The sequence below is a fragment of the Salvelinus namaycush genome, chromosome 11 (assembly GCF_016432855.1).
Source record: "Salvelinus namaycush isolate Seneca chromosome 11, SaNama_1.0, whole genome shotgun sequence".
Classification (NCBI taxonomy): domain Eukaryota; kingdom Metazoa; phylum Chordata; class Actinopteri; order Salmoniformes; family Salmonidae; genus Salvelinus; species Salvelinus namaycush.
Genome location: NC_052317.1, coordinates 35,269,682 through 35,289,201, shown reverse-complemented (window position 1 = coordinate 35,289,201; position 19,520 = coordinate 35,269,682). Strand labels below are relative to the sequence as shown.

General features: G+C 44.5%; 1 protein-coding gene across 1 annotated transcript; it reads right to left on the bottom strand.

Moving 5' to 3' along the window:
- Nucleotides 1-1,117: 1,117 nt before the first annotated feature.
- LOC120055387 (protocadherin-8-like) lies at nt 1,118-4,603 on the bottom strand. The gene is given in 3 exon segments (XM_039003251.1): nt 1,118-1,485; nt 1,637-1,827; nt 2,142-4,603. Coding segments are annotated over 3 exon segments (3,021 nt in total).
- Nucleotides 4,604-19,520: the final 14,917 nt, after the last annotated feature.

The window sequence follows — 19,520 nt, the reverse complement described above, 5'->3', positions numbered from 1 at the left end:
CTTTTACGCATCGGCACGCATTTGGAAACGTGCATTTTGATTGAGTATGTGTGCGCAACTGATTATGATTCTAAGCCTTGATGTGGTCCACAGACTCTATTAGACTCTTTAGACAGAGAAAGTAACTCCTGGAGACTATAATATGTGCAGAGGATTCCGTACATTTTTTATCTGATTGATTAGCTTGATTGGTTACAATTTTTTGCCTCTAGCGAGCACATTGGCTAGACGGCCATATTGTTTTGTCGTCAGTAGTCAAAGTCAATCTTCAATCAAATGTGGATGAGACGAGTAGGCGGGGTTTGTATTTTGTATTCACTTTTAGGTGCTATTTCATCCCTCACTCCTAAACTGTCCTGTCACTGAATGTCAACTACTGAGCGCACAGCTTCTACAATAGCGACACCTCTCGTCTCCAAATTGCAGAATAGATGAGGGAAATTAATTTCATTGTCAGAAGGGGCATAATGCCTGGACGAAGGATTATGCCTCTATTTAATAATATAGAAGCCCTTTTTATTTAGCTCCCTTATTCCTCTAAAACCAAGAGCAGCATGCCTTGCACAAATAGGCTAATGCAGGAGTGAACAGAAGTAATGTGGGACAAGATTACTAAGGTTGCAAAACAGTATTTCAATGTTTATTTTTTCGAATATCGTGATACAAAATCTAAACAATTATTACCTTATTGCATTCAAAAAATTCATACATAATTATCAACTTGATACATTGGGTCTCCAGCCTAAAACCGTGGTTTCTGGGCCATTTAAATAGAAGTCATGCCTTAGAATCGAGTATAATTACAATTAATATGTACACATCTTTGATTTTTAATTATGATTTTTATAAAAAATAAACTCTTTATATAGAAATCCTTGCATAAATTACACAGTATGTCCAACAAAGTCTTTAAAGTGATTGGATATACACTCCAAATGTGACTTTCACAATGAAACACTTAAAAATGCTAAATACACAAATATTATTTTGGATATATAAACTAATTTACATATTCTTCCCACAATAATCTCATACATTTGTAAGCAACATGTGATTCTCATTGACATGGTTTTATCAATTAAACCGATTTTTGGAACGCTGTGAATTAAGTTATTTTTTAGACTTCATTGCTGGGACACCGTGTCGTGGTGGGACCATAGACTGGGATAGTGATTTCACTAATCTCCTGAACTCTCAAGGGTCTGGGAGGAGTGACCAGGACATAGTCATATTCCTTATGTAGCACCTTCTCATACACGCTCTGCAGGCCCGTTGTTTTGGGGATGTGCGCCTGGTAATAGTTTTCCCTCCGGAGCGAGTCCCGGGGCAGCGAGGCAGTCTTGGAAAGGCTGTTGAAGGAGGAGACAGTCTGGCTGGTGGGCGTGGGAACGAGTGAGGGACCAATGTGAGCACGGACAGCCGAGGAGCTCCAGCAACGGTCAGAGTGGCCCAGAACCTTACACTCACTGGTACATGCCCATAGACCTGAGAAAGAGAGAGAGGAGGGAGGGGAAGAGGTTATGCTACTTGTGCGACCAAACACAAAAGCAAAATTCCATACACACCGATTTCATTCAAATTACTATAATGGTTATGATGATAAAGAAATATAAGTGTCTCTTACCACTGTGACAGCCCATGGGGTGTACCGGTACCCCCTCCTTCTTCAGGTCGGTGCCACTGATGTCACTGTCACTGTCGTTAAAGTCACTGTCGCCTTTCCCGCTGTCCTTCCCGCTGAACGCGGGGTCTCTCGCGGAGATAGTGGTGTAGGAGTTGCCCTTCCAGATTGTGATTGGTCTGACTGCCTCTTTACCGTTATTGTAGCTGTTACCATAGCCGGGCAGAGTGGAGTAGCCCTGTGGAGCAGAGAGAGAAACACACACATAGTTCAGCACCATGGACAGCAGCACACTACAATAGCACTGTATGTGGCTGAGAGCACAGAGAGAGAAAGAGAGAGAGAGAGAGAAAGAGAGAGAGAGAGAGAGAGAGAAAGAGAAAGAGAAAGAGAAAGAGAGCGCGAGACAAAGAGAGAGACAAAGAGGGAGAGAGAGAGAGCGAGAGAGAGAGAAAGAGAGAAAGAGAAAGAGAGAAAGAGAAAGAGAGAGAGCGCGAGACAAAGAGAGAGACAAAGAGACAGACAAAGGGGGGTAGTAGGCCTAGATTAAAAACAGCATCTCACCTTGGGTTTGCTGTCCGGTTCGTAGACGCATGGTGCCTCTCTCCCATCCTCAGAGGTGGAGCACAGGTCGCTGCTGCCAGTGTGTTCCCCAGTAAACCCGGGCTGGCTAGAGAAGGTGTGCGCTTCAAACCCTCCCACGGTTCCATGGAGCGGCAGCAGTGGATTGTCGCTGATGTTCTTGCCCCTTTCCAGGATCTCCTTCTCCCCATACGAGTCGGTGTCATCTCCAGTCTTGTCCCGTTTCCGCCGGTTGCAGGTGGTGGCAATGAGGATGATTGCTAACAGCAGGAGCGTGCAGCTCCCCGCCAGAACGACAATAATCACCACTGACAGGTCCCACTGTGCGTGCTCCCCCGCCTCCCCGCTGCCTGCCCAGTACACCGTCCTGTCGCTCGGCGGGGCGCCCACAATGATGAGGAAATGAAGCGTTGCGGTGGCGGTGAGCGCAGGTCTCCCGTTGTCACTCACCGTGACGGTCATGCGCAGGGTCTCGTCCACGTCGTGGCTGAGCTCACGGTTGAGGTAGACCTCCCCGGTGGCTTTGTTAACGGAGAACACGGAACCCTCTCCAGATGCCAGTCTGTAGGACAGCTCTGCGTTCACGCCCTCATCAGCATCTCGCGCCTCCACCTGGGTGATGACGTAACCTGAGGGCGCGTCCCGGGGCAGCAGAATCTCAGAGGACCCATTATTTAGCGCGGGCTGGTTGATGACAGGTGCGTTGTCATTCTGGTCTACTATCCTGACATGAATGCTTGCGGTTCCGGTGAGGGGCGGGGACCCCCCGTCGCTGGCTGTGATGCAGAGTTCGAGCTGTTTCATGACTTCATAGTTGAAGCTCCTGAGTGCGTAAATGGAGCCGCTCGCGGGGTCCAGTGAGACAAACGTAGACACCGGGGAGCCCATGATGTAGGTGTCAGCGAGCTTGTAGATCACCTTCCCGTTGTGTCCCAAGTCCATGTCCCTGGCGACCACAGTGGTGATGTAGGCCCCCGGGGTGTTATTCTCCACCACAGACACTTCATACACAGATTTACTGAACACAGGGGCATTGTCATTCTCGTCCATCAACCGGATGGTGTACTGGGTGATGGTTCTGAACGGTGGGGAGCCCAAGTCCTCTGCCACCACTGTTAGATTATACTCAGGGATCTTCTCCCGGTCCAACGGGCTCGTACTCACTATCATGAAACTGTCCTCGTACGCCTGCTGCAGCCTGAAGTGGTCGTGGCCATAAAGCGTACAGTGCACCTGTCCGTTAGCACCAGAGTCCATGTCAGAGGTGCTGACCAGCGCTACAAAACTCTCGCGCGATGCAGCCTCCGTGATATAGGCAATTCCAGCCGTGATGGACGTCATAGGAGTGATGGAGATCTCTGGCGCGTTGTCGTTAACGTCCTGGACCCGCACCACTATCTTACAGATGGCCGGGCTTGGGTTCAGACCCAGGTCAGTCGCCTGGACGTCGAATTCGTACGTTTTCTTGCTCTCAAAGTCAATGGGGCTCTCGAGGGTGAGCCGTCCCTTTTTGCGGTCCACTCTGAAAAGTTGTCTTATCTCGGATGGCACCTGGTGACCAAAACCATACACCACCTCCCCATTCAGCCCCTCATCCGGGTCTTCTGCGTTCAGGTCCAGTAAGAGAAACCCTACTGGGGCATCCTCAGGGAGGTCCACTGTGAAACTGCTCCTGTCGAACAAGGGGCTGTTGTCATTGTAGTCTTTCACCTTGACGTTGATGCGCGTGGATCCCGTGCGGGACGGGTTGCCGCCGTCCATAGCAACCAGCTCGAGCGCATAGGAAGCCTGTGTCTCACGGTCCAGCTCCTTCATGAGCACGAGCTCCGCATATTTAACCCCGTCGGCTCTGCTGAGCACGTCTATGGTGAAGTGACTGTTAACGGAGATCTGGTAGCTCTGGATGTAGTTCAACCCCACATCTTCATCCACAGCGAAGTCTAACGGGATCCGCGTGCCCACCGCTGTGTTTTCAGAGATCTCCAGACTCGACTCTTTCCGTGGAAACTCGGGGGAATTGTCATTGATGTCCTTGACCTCTACCTCGACGTGGATGAGTTTGAACTGCTCTTTGGAGAAGCTGACCACATCAAAGGCGACGAGGCAGTGAAGGGTGTGTTTACAGATTCTCTCTCTGTCAATTCTCTCTCCGATAGTCAGCTGTCCGTCGCTCTCCCTCAAACGGATAAAAGACGAGTTGAACTGTTTCATCATCCTGAAATTTGTCTTGGAGCCGGAGGAGGGGCTGGATGAAATGTCCTTGGCCAAGTTTCCAATGATAGTTGCCAGGGCGTCTTCCTCAAATGTCTCGTACTTCACTGTCTTTCCCTGCGTGAGAGTGGGCAGGACAGCCAGTGGGATGCCCACCAGCACCCACCAGTTCCACCCTCTCATACCCATTCTGCCGATTTAACACAACTAAAATCCACTGAACTGGCTGCACTTAACTCAACTATTTATTAAAACAAAAGCACTTATCAAGTTGAATATCGCCCTCTCTCGTTGGGCACGCCAGTTTTCTTATTAGGATGCTGCGATAATAATCCCTTAGTTTTAGTACGCGCTCACTGTCTCTTTTTCTCGCGCTCACTCTGCTTTGCACTCTCGGAGGTTTGCTCTCTCAGCGCGAGAGGGCTGCAGTGGGATGATTTATAAGGGCGGCGCATGCAAATGAGCTTCACTGTGACCAATCCACGCATTGAAAACGGAAAGGGAACTTCTAAAAGATCCCTAAACCTGCTTAGAGATTCCTGGACTGTGTGGAGAAACTTGGCACAGATAGGTGGGCTAAACGTTCGGCTTGATTTAAAATGTTTAGTTTCCGTTGCTTGTTTATGTTGGTTGGTCTGTTAAATGAGTCTGCGCACAAACACACGTGGAGAACAGACAAGATGCGCAGTGCCCCTGAGCTAGAGGACAAAGCACTCGGGTAACAGACAGTAGCTAGCCTACAGTAGCCTATAAAGAAGGACCTCTTCTATTGCTATCTCCTCTATGACAGCCTAAAACGTATTGGATCATTGGGCTATCGATGCATTATCAGTTTCTTCACCAGAATATTGATACGTTTGGTTGGGAATCTCTGAACAGAAGCCTATCCATCCCTTCTCCTAAAGGACCAATTATTAGGGGAAATTGTATTACATAGGCCTGTCCAAACAACCCAAAGAGCCCCTAAACCCTTTTAGAGGACACATTCGTTTGTCAGCAGCACCTCTCACCCAATAATCCTGAAGAAAGGGTAGGCTACCACAGTGTGGGCCTGTAAATGAAAACGTGTAATATAGACCTACACGAAAAAATTGCACCAAAAAAGGTTTCATAAATGTATGAGATATAGGAATATGAACCTAACAAGTGCACCAGTTTTCTGTGAAGGTTGTCCAATGTGCATGGCTATGTTATTGTCATTCATAATTCCATAACTCTATTCACCAAGAGCTGTGTAGATATTTTGATTATTTTCCCCGTGTGTAATCCAATAACTGTTATCAAATCAGATTTGACTCAATAGTAACGGCTATATCCACTTTATCTACTTAAACATTGATTTTATTCTAATTCTGCCTCCGCTCAGATCAGCCCACGAGATGTCGTATGAGCGGGAGTGGGGATTTGTTAATGAAAGCCGGTGTACCAGGGCCCATTTGACATGCGTGTCAGCGCCTTGCGAGCCCCTCTCCACAACCTCGTTTGCAAGAACAGAGCTGCGCAGGTGAAGAGACAAAACTCACTCACCCCCACATACACATACACCCGTAACAAATAGGATTTGGCTGTAAACGCGGGGAGATTTATACGGATTTCAATAGTGAGATTATATCAAAGGCGTATGAAGCGCTCGTTAGCAGTGACAATATAATGGCATGGTAGGGCTTCCCTTTATGCAGCCCCGGGTGTATTGTGCCCGTGAGCCAGCCTGTACTGAACCAAACCCCCGCTGCTCTCACACAGCCCCTAACTGCAGCATAATGTGCCAGAGCCACATGCAGCTTTTGTCACCCCACCTCGTCCTGCCCCAGACCCGGCCACAACTCCTTTCATTAAACAGGAGATGGGGGATGAATCGGACTGGACATGGGGCTACCTCCTATTCAAATAGGCCTACATTTAGAAAACGGCCTGGGCCCCGTGACGGGTCTTTAAGAGATTTTGTCTTTCTTTCCGTAAGAAACACACACACACACACACACACACACACACACACACACACACACACACACACACACACACACACACACACACACACACACACACACACACACACACACACACACACACATCTCTAAGGCAACACTTTCCAGAAGGAACTAATATCAGTTGGCATCTTCTAAAGGCCCAGCTGCCGCAGAATGTCAAATATTCTGATACCTGTGAACCTCTAGGTTACACCTGTGAGTGCGATCTGTTGGCTATATGGGCCCGCCAGGCGTACCAGAGAACAGCCTGTGAGAAAATACATTTGGGCAATGTGTTTGCAACAGTCAACAATCAAATATAGGCTGCTATTGTGGAAACAAAAGCCTTAATCCAAACATTCTTTAATAAAAAGGTTTAATAGGCCTACCTCTTTAAAACCCTTCTAATGTAACTCAATACATTCTGTAGACTGATTCTAGCTGTAGGCCTATTGACTTTTCACTGAATGCTATTCTATTCTATATGATGAGAATTGCTCTGTTTATTCTGTATTAGGCTGTGAAGGCCTGCATGTTGTAATACACAGCTCAGTGTTCTCACAGAGAGAGAGCGCAATCAAAGGCAAATTACACTGTGTAGAGTCTCACTTTGCAGATTATGTGTGAGAGAGATCTCTGTGTGTGTGTGTGTGTGTGTGTGTGTGTGTGTGTGTGTGTGTGTGTGTGTGTGTGTGTGTGTGTGTGTGTGTGTGTGTGTGTGTGTGTGTGTGTGTGTGTGTGTGTGTGTGTGTGTGTGTGTGTAAGAGAAAGAGAGAAAGGGAGAGGTTTGTTCTTAAGACCTCTTTAGATTCTCTTTAAAATACTGGACAGACTTTCGGCAAACCCAAAACTGCCTTTTGTGTGAGCGTGCTTTCACTACTCCAGCTCTGACACTCGCACACACACCTCATTCTCTCACGTGATTGGTGTGTCACTCTCACCCGTCTGCACGCGAGTTCAACAATAGCAGAATTAGTGCGAGCCTCGCAAATCCCTTCTATTGTTCACGAGACATATTAGCATTTTCTTAACAAATATTTTTTTGCAGACCCGCACTCAATTTCAATTTGCAGACCCGCACTCTCCCTTTCCTTCCTACCCCCCCCCCCCCCCCCCCCCCCCCCTCTCTCTCTCTCTCATTGTCAGATTTGCTCTGGTGATTGCCCGGCATTTGTGGTGAGGAGTTCGTCTCCTGATCCTCGTCTCTTTTTGGGTTTATCTCATTGAGATGGAAATTAGGTGATTTAGGCTTCAATATCCGTCGGATGGGAAAGTAGGCAGAAGAGGAGAGGAGGGTGAGAGGGTTAGGGATGGAGGGGTACATAGGGATGTCCAAGATAATCGATCCTCGAGCTGTTGAGGCAGGCGGTCGCCCCTCTCGCGCCCCTTCAACCTCCCGCTAACCTTTGCTTAACTCGCGTGCCATCACACGCACACATCCTAATTAGTTCCTAACGTGATTCACAACTAATTATCTCATTATCGCTTCTAACGGAGAGAGGAGACTCAAAAGGGTCCATTTGGGATAATACCTACCGACCATTGCTAAATAAAGACAGTATAAATGTGTGAATGCCCCATCAGGCTCAACTGTTAGGCCTCGACATAACCAGGTTAAAGAGAGGAGCACTTGAAAGACTATTGAGTCGGGTCCTCTAATTGACACTATTTAGGCTCCAGATGTCGTGTGAATAGAGAAATCAGGACACAGAATGAGAATAAAGAAATATAAATTAGACTGTTTCAGGCACCTCCTTGAAGGCTTTTAAACCGTTGGCTCATAAAAGATGAATTATCCTCAATGCGTGGTTGGCTGAATAGTTTTAAGTAGCGTATCATATCACATCTTATTGGCTATACCAAGCTATCCTTTAAGTAGGCTATGTTTATTTTTAAACGAATAATAGCATCCCATTATGTAGACTATTTGAATGAAACATTAATTATCAATGTTAACCACATCTATTTTCCCATCATATGCTCCTCTCCCCTCTCCCCCACTAGCAGTTCTGGGGGAGGGCCAGGAGGGGCCACTGTGACAACAATTTTGGACCCCCTTGTGGCCCCCCTAAATGTGGAGTATGAAATAATTTTTACATAACTCATTTTTGCTATCATTCTTTTTTTACATCCTTTATTAGACAGTGGCAACACGGAACACTAATGATTATGAACTCGGTCTTTTGCCTGCAATGCAGTGAAGAAAACGATGACAACAATAACGTCTAATGTAACTGGCACCTCTAACAGTACAACTGGCCCCTCTAACAGTACAACTGGCCCCAGGTTGGCCCCCCCAGTTGAAATGGTCTAGAACCGCCACTGCTCTCTCCTACTCTCTCCCAGTAACCAGCCGAGAGGAGAGCTCAGATACTCAAATTACCACCAGATTGGTAACATGGGCAACACATGAGCATTCTTTTTCTTTTCTGGGTTCTATTTTCTCCCTCTTTTTTTTCTCACCAATGTGTTAGTTAACTTCTGCTCAGATCCATCACATCTCAGCCATCTGTTGCAGATAGCTGCAACACTTTGAATACATTCCACCATCAGACAAACAAAACTATTAACACCTCATGAATACATCTTTTTTTACACCCACACAGACTGAGGGAAACTTTAGGGCCAGTATAGCTAATCCAAAGAAATCTGTCTCCTGCCACTCCCTCCTAGCTTCCACTTCATTACCGGTTTTGTGTTCGGGAGCAGGCAATCTGTGCGGCCTTCCCGGCCATCCCGGCCCGGCCCCGCCAGGTTTCTAATGACTTTCCAATGGTGATTTAAAGGGTTACTCAGTCTCCGTCTCCTCCCTCCTCCTCCTCTGTCCCTTGTTTCTTTCAATCCTTTTGAATCTCATCAGCTTTTGTCTCGCTGTGTCTCGCCTAGCTGCCCCTGTTCGCCATCACAGTGAAAGAGAAGCAGGAGGTCAAAGGAACACTCACATAAAGATTCTCACATTAGTTGAATAAAGGGAATGGCAGAAAGTTATTGTCTGAGGACCTTGGTCCATACATTACTGAGGGAGGGAGCGTTTCAGTTGGATGCTGTAGCTAAAGAAACAAGGGGGTTTCTGGAGGGACAAATATTGGAGTTTTCAAATTTCTGTAAAATAAAAATAAAAGAGTTTAGGAGTTGAACTAATCAAAGGGAAAGCTGTCAGAACAGGTTTGTGGGGGACCTGCAAAATGCGAGTGCACACACAAGCACACACACACACGAGCACACACTTGCCAGACTGGGTGGAGGGGTGGGTTGCAGATGGACAGATGGGGAGGATGAGTTAAGAAAGCTGTTAAAGGGGGAGCGGCAGACGCCTGGTATCACTCCTGTGAAGTTATGTCTGTTGTTGTCCTCATGAACACTATGCAGACACTATGCAGTTGCCACACTGGCCATAAGTCAGAATTGCATTTCACCCCATAAAGATTAAGGTAAGGGTAGACCTAAGCTGATCCCGACTAGTGCTAACGGCCAGGGCCAATGCCCTGAGGCACACTGATCATCTTAGGTCTATATAACATGTAGGACAACTCCAATAAAATAACATGTATAACTACTGGCATTTCATGAGACATGTTCTGGGTAGAATTATCTATTTACACCATATTTGGCTCTGTAGAGGTGAGCGTGGGAGTGATTCCCCCCAGAACTTCAGATCTTGGGGGCTTTTAGAACTCTAAGTCTTATTAGAACTTCGAGCAAAACACCTACAGACCTACTTTATAAAGAGCAGATGAGTCACAAGCGAGAGCTACTCACTGCATTAACGGCTGAGGTGGAACGGGTCTTTAAAGTAAACAACGATATAGACATTTTCCCTTTTCCTCCCACCACCCACTTTACAATTCCTATCTCTCATCTTTTTCTCTCACATCTCACCCATCTTCTCTCTCACTCCCAACTCCCCCTTTCTCTCTCACATCTCACCCCCACCCATCTTCTCTCTCACTCCCAACTCCCCCTTTCTCTCTCACATTTCACCCCCACCCATCTGCTCTCTCACTCCCAACTCCCCCTTTCTCTGTCGCATCGCTAACCCCCACCCATCCCTCTCCCCCTCTTTCTCCCTCCCCCTCTCTCTCTGCATGCATTTGTAATTAATCAGCCAATAGCTGTTCTATGGTGGTCTCGTCAGCCCACAGTAGGATCAGTGTGGATCACTATGTAAAACTGATACCTGCCCACACTTACACCAAAATGGGAGAGAGGGAGAATGGAGAGAGAGTAGATGGAGAGAGGACAAAAAAGAATGGAGAGAGAGGGAGGGAGGGAGAGAAAGAGAAAGACATTTGAGTTCAAGAATGGCTTACTAACGAACAAAGGAGAATTTGTGCCAAATCCCAATGTCCTATCTGTTGATAACGTGATCTCATGTTTTTTGGTCACATATTTACATTTAGGTTGTGTTAGGATATTATGGCTTGGAAAACGTCAACCTTCCCTGTTCAGTGGCGCAGTGGTCTAAGGCACTGCATCTCAGTGCTAGAGGCGTCACTGCCGACACAATTGGCCCAGCGATGTTAGGGTTTGCCTGGGGTAGGCTGTCATTGTAAATAAGAATGTTCTAAATGTACTTGCCTAGTTAAATAAAGGTTCAAAAAAAATTTGGGGTTAGGCTGCTGTTGTACTGGTCAGGTATTGGAACTTTTGACTGCAGGCAGTTTCCACGTGGGTTGTTGCTGTGACAGAAACACGCTATAAAGCCTAATAAACTTAATTGACTTAAATCTTGTATCTTCATTATAGACGCACACAAAACACGTAGGTTAAGCCAAGTCTTCAAGCATATTTGTTTTTCATTATTGCTGTTGTGATTTAGCTAATAATCTTTCTTCCCATTCAAATTCAATGTTTATCATGTGTTTATTTGATAAGGGTTTCAAATCGTTCATGGGGATTACAACCTATAGACCAGACCTCAAATAAAGGTCATCTGTAAATGAATGTTGTCTCTAGAGCAGCATGCAGCTTGACATGCATCGTCCAAACAACGACTGAGGGGGGAATGTGATCACAGTCCGGACGTCTCGGCAACGTCGTGCCAATTAGCCAACACTCTCCATACTACATCTTCACGATGTATCATGTATACATCGGGCCAACATCGGTCAGACATATGTGAGGGGACAGCAGACACATAGGCTACATACACACATTCACACAGTTGCGCACGATCAACGTGTCGCCAATTTACACTCTCCTCTCTTTGCGTGTGCCAGGGAGAGTTTGAAGAAAGGGTCCCGTTTTCCTGCAGGAGAGAACAACCGCTTCTTTAAAACAAATAACGTATATATGCGGCAAAGGTTCGCATGAGAATTCTGAAACAACATCGAGCACAATATTCTCTAATTAATATTTAAACTGTTGTCCTTGATTGTTCTTGTTCAAGAGGGCCCCGAGACGTTAATGAGGCAAAACTGGGTTCTTGGTGCTTACCAAAATATACTTTGTCTAACTCTTTAGAAAACAAAATACACACACTTTCCCTCAGGAGTGACTGGATCTTTATTTGTTTTTATTTAACTAGGCAAGTCAGTTAGAACAAATCCTTCTTTACAATGATGGCCTACACCGGCTAAACCCGGACCACGCTGGGCCAATTGTGCGCTGCCCTATGGGACTCCCAATCACAGCCAGCTGTAATACAGCCTGGAATCAAACCAGGGTCTGTAGTGACGCCTCTAGCACTGAGATGCAGTGCCTTAGACCGCTGCGCCACTCTGGAGCCCCTTTAAGATTTCACACAGTGAAATCCTGTGAATGTTCAATGGTTGGAGTCAGAGAGGATGACACACACACAGTTACCCCACCCAGCTCTGCGCACAGTAAATAAACCTAAGAACATTTTGAAAAGGGGCTGGGAAGAATAATAAGAAATACAAAAAGGAAGGAAAAAGTCCTCTACCTCAACAGAGTTCTAGACACAAAGTGAAATGTAGAGTAATTAACTACAACCAGGCGGCATCAAAGCTTTCCCCTGAGGAGCCCTGTTCTGATACTCGCGCTTCCCGCAAAAGCGGCCTATTTCTCTGCATGAGCATCTCTGGAACGCTGTCACACACACGCTGGCGTCAGTATTAGCGCAATGGGAAATAGGAGGCAGTGTTCGATTCATCTGAACCGTTTGTGTGTCACAGCAACAACAAAAAAAACAGGGCAAACTTTTTTAAATTCAGGCTTTGTTGCTGTAGAAGTGGAGCCAGAGAAAGTTTTATTAAAGGGGAACCATGAAGTTCTGCCTCATTAGAAAGAATGCCTGCTCTATATTCAAGGTCTCTGTGGTCTAATGCAGAGGCTGTGACTGGACTAAAGGGAGTTTGTTACACCAGGACAAGTGCTTTTGGGGCCCAGGGTAATCAGATAGGCCTGAATGAGGGGTAAGGAACCTTATCATCTAAGGGCCCATGTGGATGTAGGCTTCTGCCTTAGCCAAGCAGTAGGCCTAACAAGCCTAATTCAAGGCTTCTCATCAAACCTTGATTGAAGACTATAATTAGTAGATTCAGATGTTTTGGCTGGAGTTAAAGCCTGTACCCACACCGCTGGGGTCATCGGAGGGTGAATTGCCCATCCTGCTATGAGCTTTATCAGTAGGACTATGGACAACAATCTTGGTGCTTTCCATTCATTCAAACACCCACCTCAGACTCACTCAGGTCCATAGCCTCAATCTGTTTAGGTCTGGCTATTGGGCCCACCATTATACACATATGCCTACATTTCAGGATAGAACCTACATAATCAGAAAAACAAACTAGTCCCTCAGTTCCTGGTGTCCATACATTGATGAAATGTGGTAACATCTAAAACCTGCATATTAAGCTAAATGTATTGCTAAAGACATGGCTGATGCCTTTTTATCAACTCATAATGGTATGCCTTAGGCTATGAGTGGTAAGCTTCCAATGTCAAAATGACTGATTGTAACTCGTTATGAGATGCTAAATACGTGTGGTTAATTCATGCTTATGACAAGTCTTACAATGCATTGACCAATTTGACTTTAATATAGTGCAATATAAAAGTGTTACCAATGAATTTGATCAGAGAGCCCATAACTTGGGGGTTACCCTCTCTCCATAAAGAAGGACCGGAAAATTGGTAATATACCGGAACTGAATTGTCAATTACGAGGACAATTAAACTCATTTGAGCGTGAGCTCCTTACTGCATGAAATATGTCCTGATTGTGGCATAGATGAAAGTGGTAAAGAGAGGCCATGCAGTGAGGTATTCTACAGGCCTGGTTGACCGATGGAAACTCTGTGAATAGGAATCTGGTGGTCATACATACATTATTTAAGTGAGCCGTCAAAGACACACAATTGAAAAGTAAGACCAACGAAAAGAGGTAGGCCTATATTCCTGTAATCAATGTTTTAGGCTGTTTATTTTCATAATAAAACAGTAATGGAACACAGTTGAAGTTTGTCCAGATTCCTCTAAGAATTTTAATCTGTTTTTTAGAATAATCTAGTTGCTATTGCCTAGCCTAATGTTATTTGTCTATAGGCCTAGTACTGTATATTGTTTTTGCTTGGGAGAGGGGTTGTATGGTTACATTATAGGCTACTTCATTGTCTGTTCTTACATCAATTATTTCTACATTCTATCAACTCAACTCTATATTAGCCAGCTCAATGTAATAAAGCATAGACCTATTGCATGCGCAACCAATGCTGCCATAGACCACCAAGTGCTAACAGTCAATATCTGGATAACGTGTGAAATGCTTGATAATGTATGTGATACCAACAGAGAGGTAGATTTTCTGGGTGATTTAAATATTGACTGGCTTTCATCAGGCTGCCCACTCAAGAGAAAGCTCCAAACTGTAACTAGTGCCTGCAACCTGGTTCAGGTTGTCAGTCAAACTACCAGGGTAGTTTTTTTGTAACAGTATTTTTATTGGAATTACACAATTTTCACCCATATTAAGAGATACAACAGAGACAGAGCAAAAAAAACAGCACTCACTTACACATACCTGCGTATATATATACACACACACACACATACACACCCATACATACGTACACCATTTTCCTCTCCCCGCTCAGGGGCTTCTCACCCCATCCCCATCATTGTCCTCCCGGGTGGCGCAGTGGTCTAGGGCACTGCATCGCAGTGCTAGCTGCGCCACCAGAGTCTCTGGGTTCGCGCCCAGGCTGGGCTGGGTTCGCGCCCAGGCTCTGTCGCAGCCGGCCGCAACCGGGAGGTCCGTGGGGCGACGCATAATTGGCATAGCGTCGTCCGGGTTAGGGAGGGTTTGGCAGGTAGGCATATCCTTGTCTCAGTATGTAAAATGTAATGAAATGTAAAAATGTAATAAAATGTATGCACTCTACTGTAAGTCGCTCTGGATAAGAGCGTCTGCTAAATGACTAAAATGTAAATTATGTCTCTCAATACATACATTTTAAACAAACTTACAAACAGAAATTAAACAAAAAAGCTCAGTTTAAACCAAGAAGTTAGGTTCCACACATGGAACGTACAGTGTAATTCTGAAATACATAGATCACCACCATTCTAAGAGAATCCTTGCAACATAATAGCTGATACCTCAGGTTCTAGGTAATTTAGATAAGGTTCCCATACTTTGTATAACTGATCTGTTTTAGAATGCAATGTACATGTCAGATATTCCAGAGGCACCCATTCAAATAGTATCTTATGCCAATCTTTAATAGAAGGAACCTTATCACTAATCCACTGTAAAAGGATGTTTTTCCTCGCTGCGAAGGTAAGGATGTTGTAAAGCCTCCTCTTACCCACAGAAGTAACATGCCTACTAGGGAGACCCACTACCAGGGTAGTTATAAACAGCACACTAATGAAATCATCAACATGTACTGATCACATCTTTACTGATGCTGCAGAAATGAGCTTGAAAGCAGTATCCAGATCCATCGGATGTAGTGATCACAATATAGTAGCCATATCTAGGAAAACCAAAGTTCCAAAGGCTGGGCCTAATATTGTGTATAAGAGGTCATACAATACATTTTGTAGTGATTCCTATGTTGTTGATGTAAATAATATTTGTTGGTCCATGGTGTGTAATGAGAAACAACCACACGCTGCACCTGACACACTTATGAAATTGCTTATCCCAGTTACTAATAAGCATGCACCCATAAAGAATGACTAAAAACGTACTGCAAATTGAGAAATCATGTGACTAAACTGAATAAAAAGAAGAAACTACACTATGAAACAGCGATAAATGACATAAAGAATGATAGTAAAAAGCTTTGGAGAACCTTAAATGAAATTTTGGGCAAAAATGCTAAGTCCTCTCCATCATTCATTGAATGGTTCCCCCATTCATCACAAAACCCACTGATATTGCTACTTTAATGGTTATTTAATTGGCAAGGTTAGCAAACTTAGGCATGACATGCCAGCAACAAATGCTGACAGTACACATCCAAGTATATCTGACCAAATTATTTAAGACAAGCGGTGTATTTATGAGTTCCGTAAAGTGAGTGTGGAAGAGGTAAAACAATTATTGTTGTCTATCAACAATGACAAGCCACCTGGGTCTGAGTAAAGACTTTCAGCACGCTTATAGGGAAGGACATTCAACAAGCACAGCACTTACACAAATTACTGATGATTGGCTGAGAGAAATTGATGATAAAAATATTGTGGGGGCTGTTTTGTTAGACTTCAGTGGGGCTTTGGACATTATCGATCATAGTCTACTGCTGGAAAAACACAAGTGTTATGGATTTACACCCCCTGATATATTGTGGATGAAGAGTTAGGTAGAATCAGGAATTCCCCAGGGCAGCTGTCTAGGCCCCTTACTTTTTTCAATCTAATGACATGCTGGCTTTGAGTAAAGCCAGTGTGTCTATGTATGCGGATGACTCAACACTATACACATCAGCTACTACTATGACTGAAATGACTGCAACACTTAACAAAGAGTTCATTTCAGAATGGGTGGCAAAGAATAAGTTAGTCCTAATTATTTAAAAAACTAAAATCATTGTATTTGGGACAGCACGGCTGGCACTTAGATGTACACAGAGAGTTAACCTTACTAATATGCATGTCAATCTTCCCTGGCTCAAAGTGAAGGAGAGATTGACTTCATTACTACTCATATTTGTGAGAGGTATTGACATGTTGAATGCACCGAGCTGTCTGTTTGAACTACTGGCACACAGCTCAGACACCCATGCATTTCAACTACTGGCACACAGCTCAGACACCCAAGACATGCCACCAGAGGTCTCTTCACAGTCCCCAAGTCCAGAACAGACTATGGGAGGCACACAGTACTTCTACCGATGTTCGTCTGAGGAAGAAGGTGTAGACCAAAGCGCAGCGTGGTACGTGTTCATGATGTTTATTATAACCTGAACACTGAAACAAAAACAAAAGTGGAACAAAACGCAACAGTTCTGTCAGATACTCACACAAAACAGAAAACAACTACCCACAAAACCAACATGGAAAATGGCAACCTAAATAGGCTCCCCAATCAGAGACAACGAGAAACAGCTGTCTCTGATTGGGAACCAATTCAGGCCCCCATAAACCTAATTACCCCTAGACTATACAAAATCCCCATAGATAAACAAAAACCCTAGACAAGACAAAACCCTAGACAATACAAAAACTAAACAAACCACCCTTGTCACACCCTGACCTAACCAAAAAATAAAGAAAACAAATATAACTAAAGTCAGGGCGTGACAGTACTACATAGAGCCGTGACTACATGGAACTCTATTCCACCTTAAGTAACTCATGCAAGCTGTAAAATTATATAAAAATAACAGATAAAAATACACCTTATGGAACAGCGGGGACTGTGAAGCAACACAAACACAGGCACAGAAACATGCATACAAACACATGAGAACATATGCACTATACACACAGATTTTTTATTGTGGTGGCTTGCGAAAGTATTCACCCCCTTGGCATTTTTCCTATTTTGTTGCCTTACAACCTGGAATTAAAATAGATTTTTTGGGGGGGGTTGTATCATTTGATTTACACAACATGCCTACCACTTTGAAGATGCAAAATATTTTTTATTGTGAAACAAATAAGAAATAAGACAAAAAAACAGAATACTTGAGCATGCATAACTATTCATCCCCCCTCCAAAGTCAATACTTTGTAGAGCCACCACAATTACAGCTGCAAGTCTCTTGGGCTATATCTCTATTACCTTGGCACATCTAGCCACTGGGATTTCTGCCCATTCTTCAAGTCAAAACTGCTCCAGCTCCTTCAAGTTGGATGGGTCCCGCTGGTATACAGCAATCTTTAAGTCATACCACAGATTCTCAATTGGATTGAGGTCTGGGCTTTGACTAGGCCATTCCAAGATATTTAAATGTTTCCCCTTAAACCACTCAAGTGTTGCTTTAGCAGTATGCTTAGGGTCATTGTCCTGCTAGAAGGTGAACCGCCGTCCCAGTCTCAAATCTCTGGAAGACTGAAACAGGTTTCCCTAAAAAAATTCCCTGTATTTAGCACCATCCATCATTCCTTCAATTCTGACCAGTTTCCCAGTCCCTGCCGATGAAAAACATCCCCACAGCATGATGCTGCCACCACCATGCTTCACTATGGCGATGGTGTTCTACGGGGGATGAGAGGTGTTGGGTTTGCACCAGACATAGTGTATTCCTTGATGACCAGAGTACCTTCTTCCATATGTTTGGGGAGTCTCCCACATGTTTGCTTCTTTAAGAAATTGCTTTTTTCTGGCCACTCTTCCGTAAAGCCCAGCTCTGTGGAGTGTCCGGCTTAAAGTGGTCCTATGGACAGATTCTCCAACCTCTGCTGTGGAGCTTTGCAGCTCCTTCAGGGTTATCTTTGGTCTCTTTGTTGCCTCTGATTAATGCCCTCCTTGCCTAGTTTGTGAGTTTTGGTGGACGGCCCTCTCTTGGCAGGTTTGCTTTGTTGCTATATTCTTTCAATTTTTTAATAATGGATTTAATGGTGCTCCATGGGATGTTCAAAGTTTTGGATATTTTTTTATAGCCCAACCCTGATCTGTACTCCAAAACTTTGTCACTGACCTGTTTGGAGAGCTCCTTGGTCTTCATAGTGCCTCTTGCTTGGTGGTGCCCCTTGCTTAGTGATGTTGCAGACTCTGGGGCCTTTCAGAACAGGTGTGTATATATACTGAGATCATGTGACAGATCATGTGACACTTAGATTGCACACAGGTGGACATTATTTAACTAATTATGTGACTTCTGAAGGTAATTGGTTGCACCAGATCTTATTTAGGGGCTTCATAGCAAAGGGGCTGAGTACAGATGCATGCATCACTTTTCAATTTTAATTTTTTTTTTTTTTTTTAAACAAGTAACACGTTTTTTTCATTTCACTTCACAAATTTTGACTATTTTCTGTATGTCCATTACATGTAATCCAAATAAAAATCTATTTAAATTACAGGTTGTAATGCAACAAAATAGGAAAAACACCAAGGGGTGAATACTTTTGCAAGGCACTCTATGTGGTAGTAGAGAAGTGGCCTGAGGGCACACACTTAATGTGTTGTGAATGTATTTGAATGTTAAAATTGTATAACTGCCTTAATTTCGATGGACCCCAGGAAGAATAGCTGCTGCATTGGCAGAATCCCGGGCCTATAGCCCCTCCAGAAATAGCCATAACGAATTTTCACTACTCAACTTCATAGTCATTCAAATATCCAATCACAGATCAATGGCTTAATAACTACTTTATACAGGCGTCTTTCTCTCTATCTTTGCCTGAAGCTAAAAGCTTCTGAGACAGGATGTCATTGTCCTCGCGCGTCAAGGCCTAGTTACAACACCGCAGGGTCCCTGTTCTCCCCTGTGAGGAGCGGAATGCGTGAGGCAGGTGTAGGCTGCATTTTAAACTGTTAATGAGGCGTGTCTAAACGCATCAAAATGCGTACCGTGCTGTGCGCCATTCTCCCAATTTTGTTAGTCCTTACTAGACAAAAGCCACCAGAGAGTGTTTTCCTCTCTAAACGGCAGTGAATGGGTGCATGCGGCGGGAGTTATATTGTAGATCCAAACCCCTGTTGATAGCAACTGCTACTGTTTAACCAACAGAGGCCAGTGGTTATCTATATATCGTGAACAAGTCTCTTATAGAAA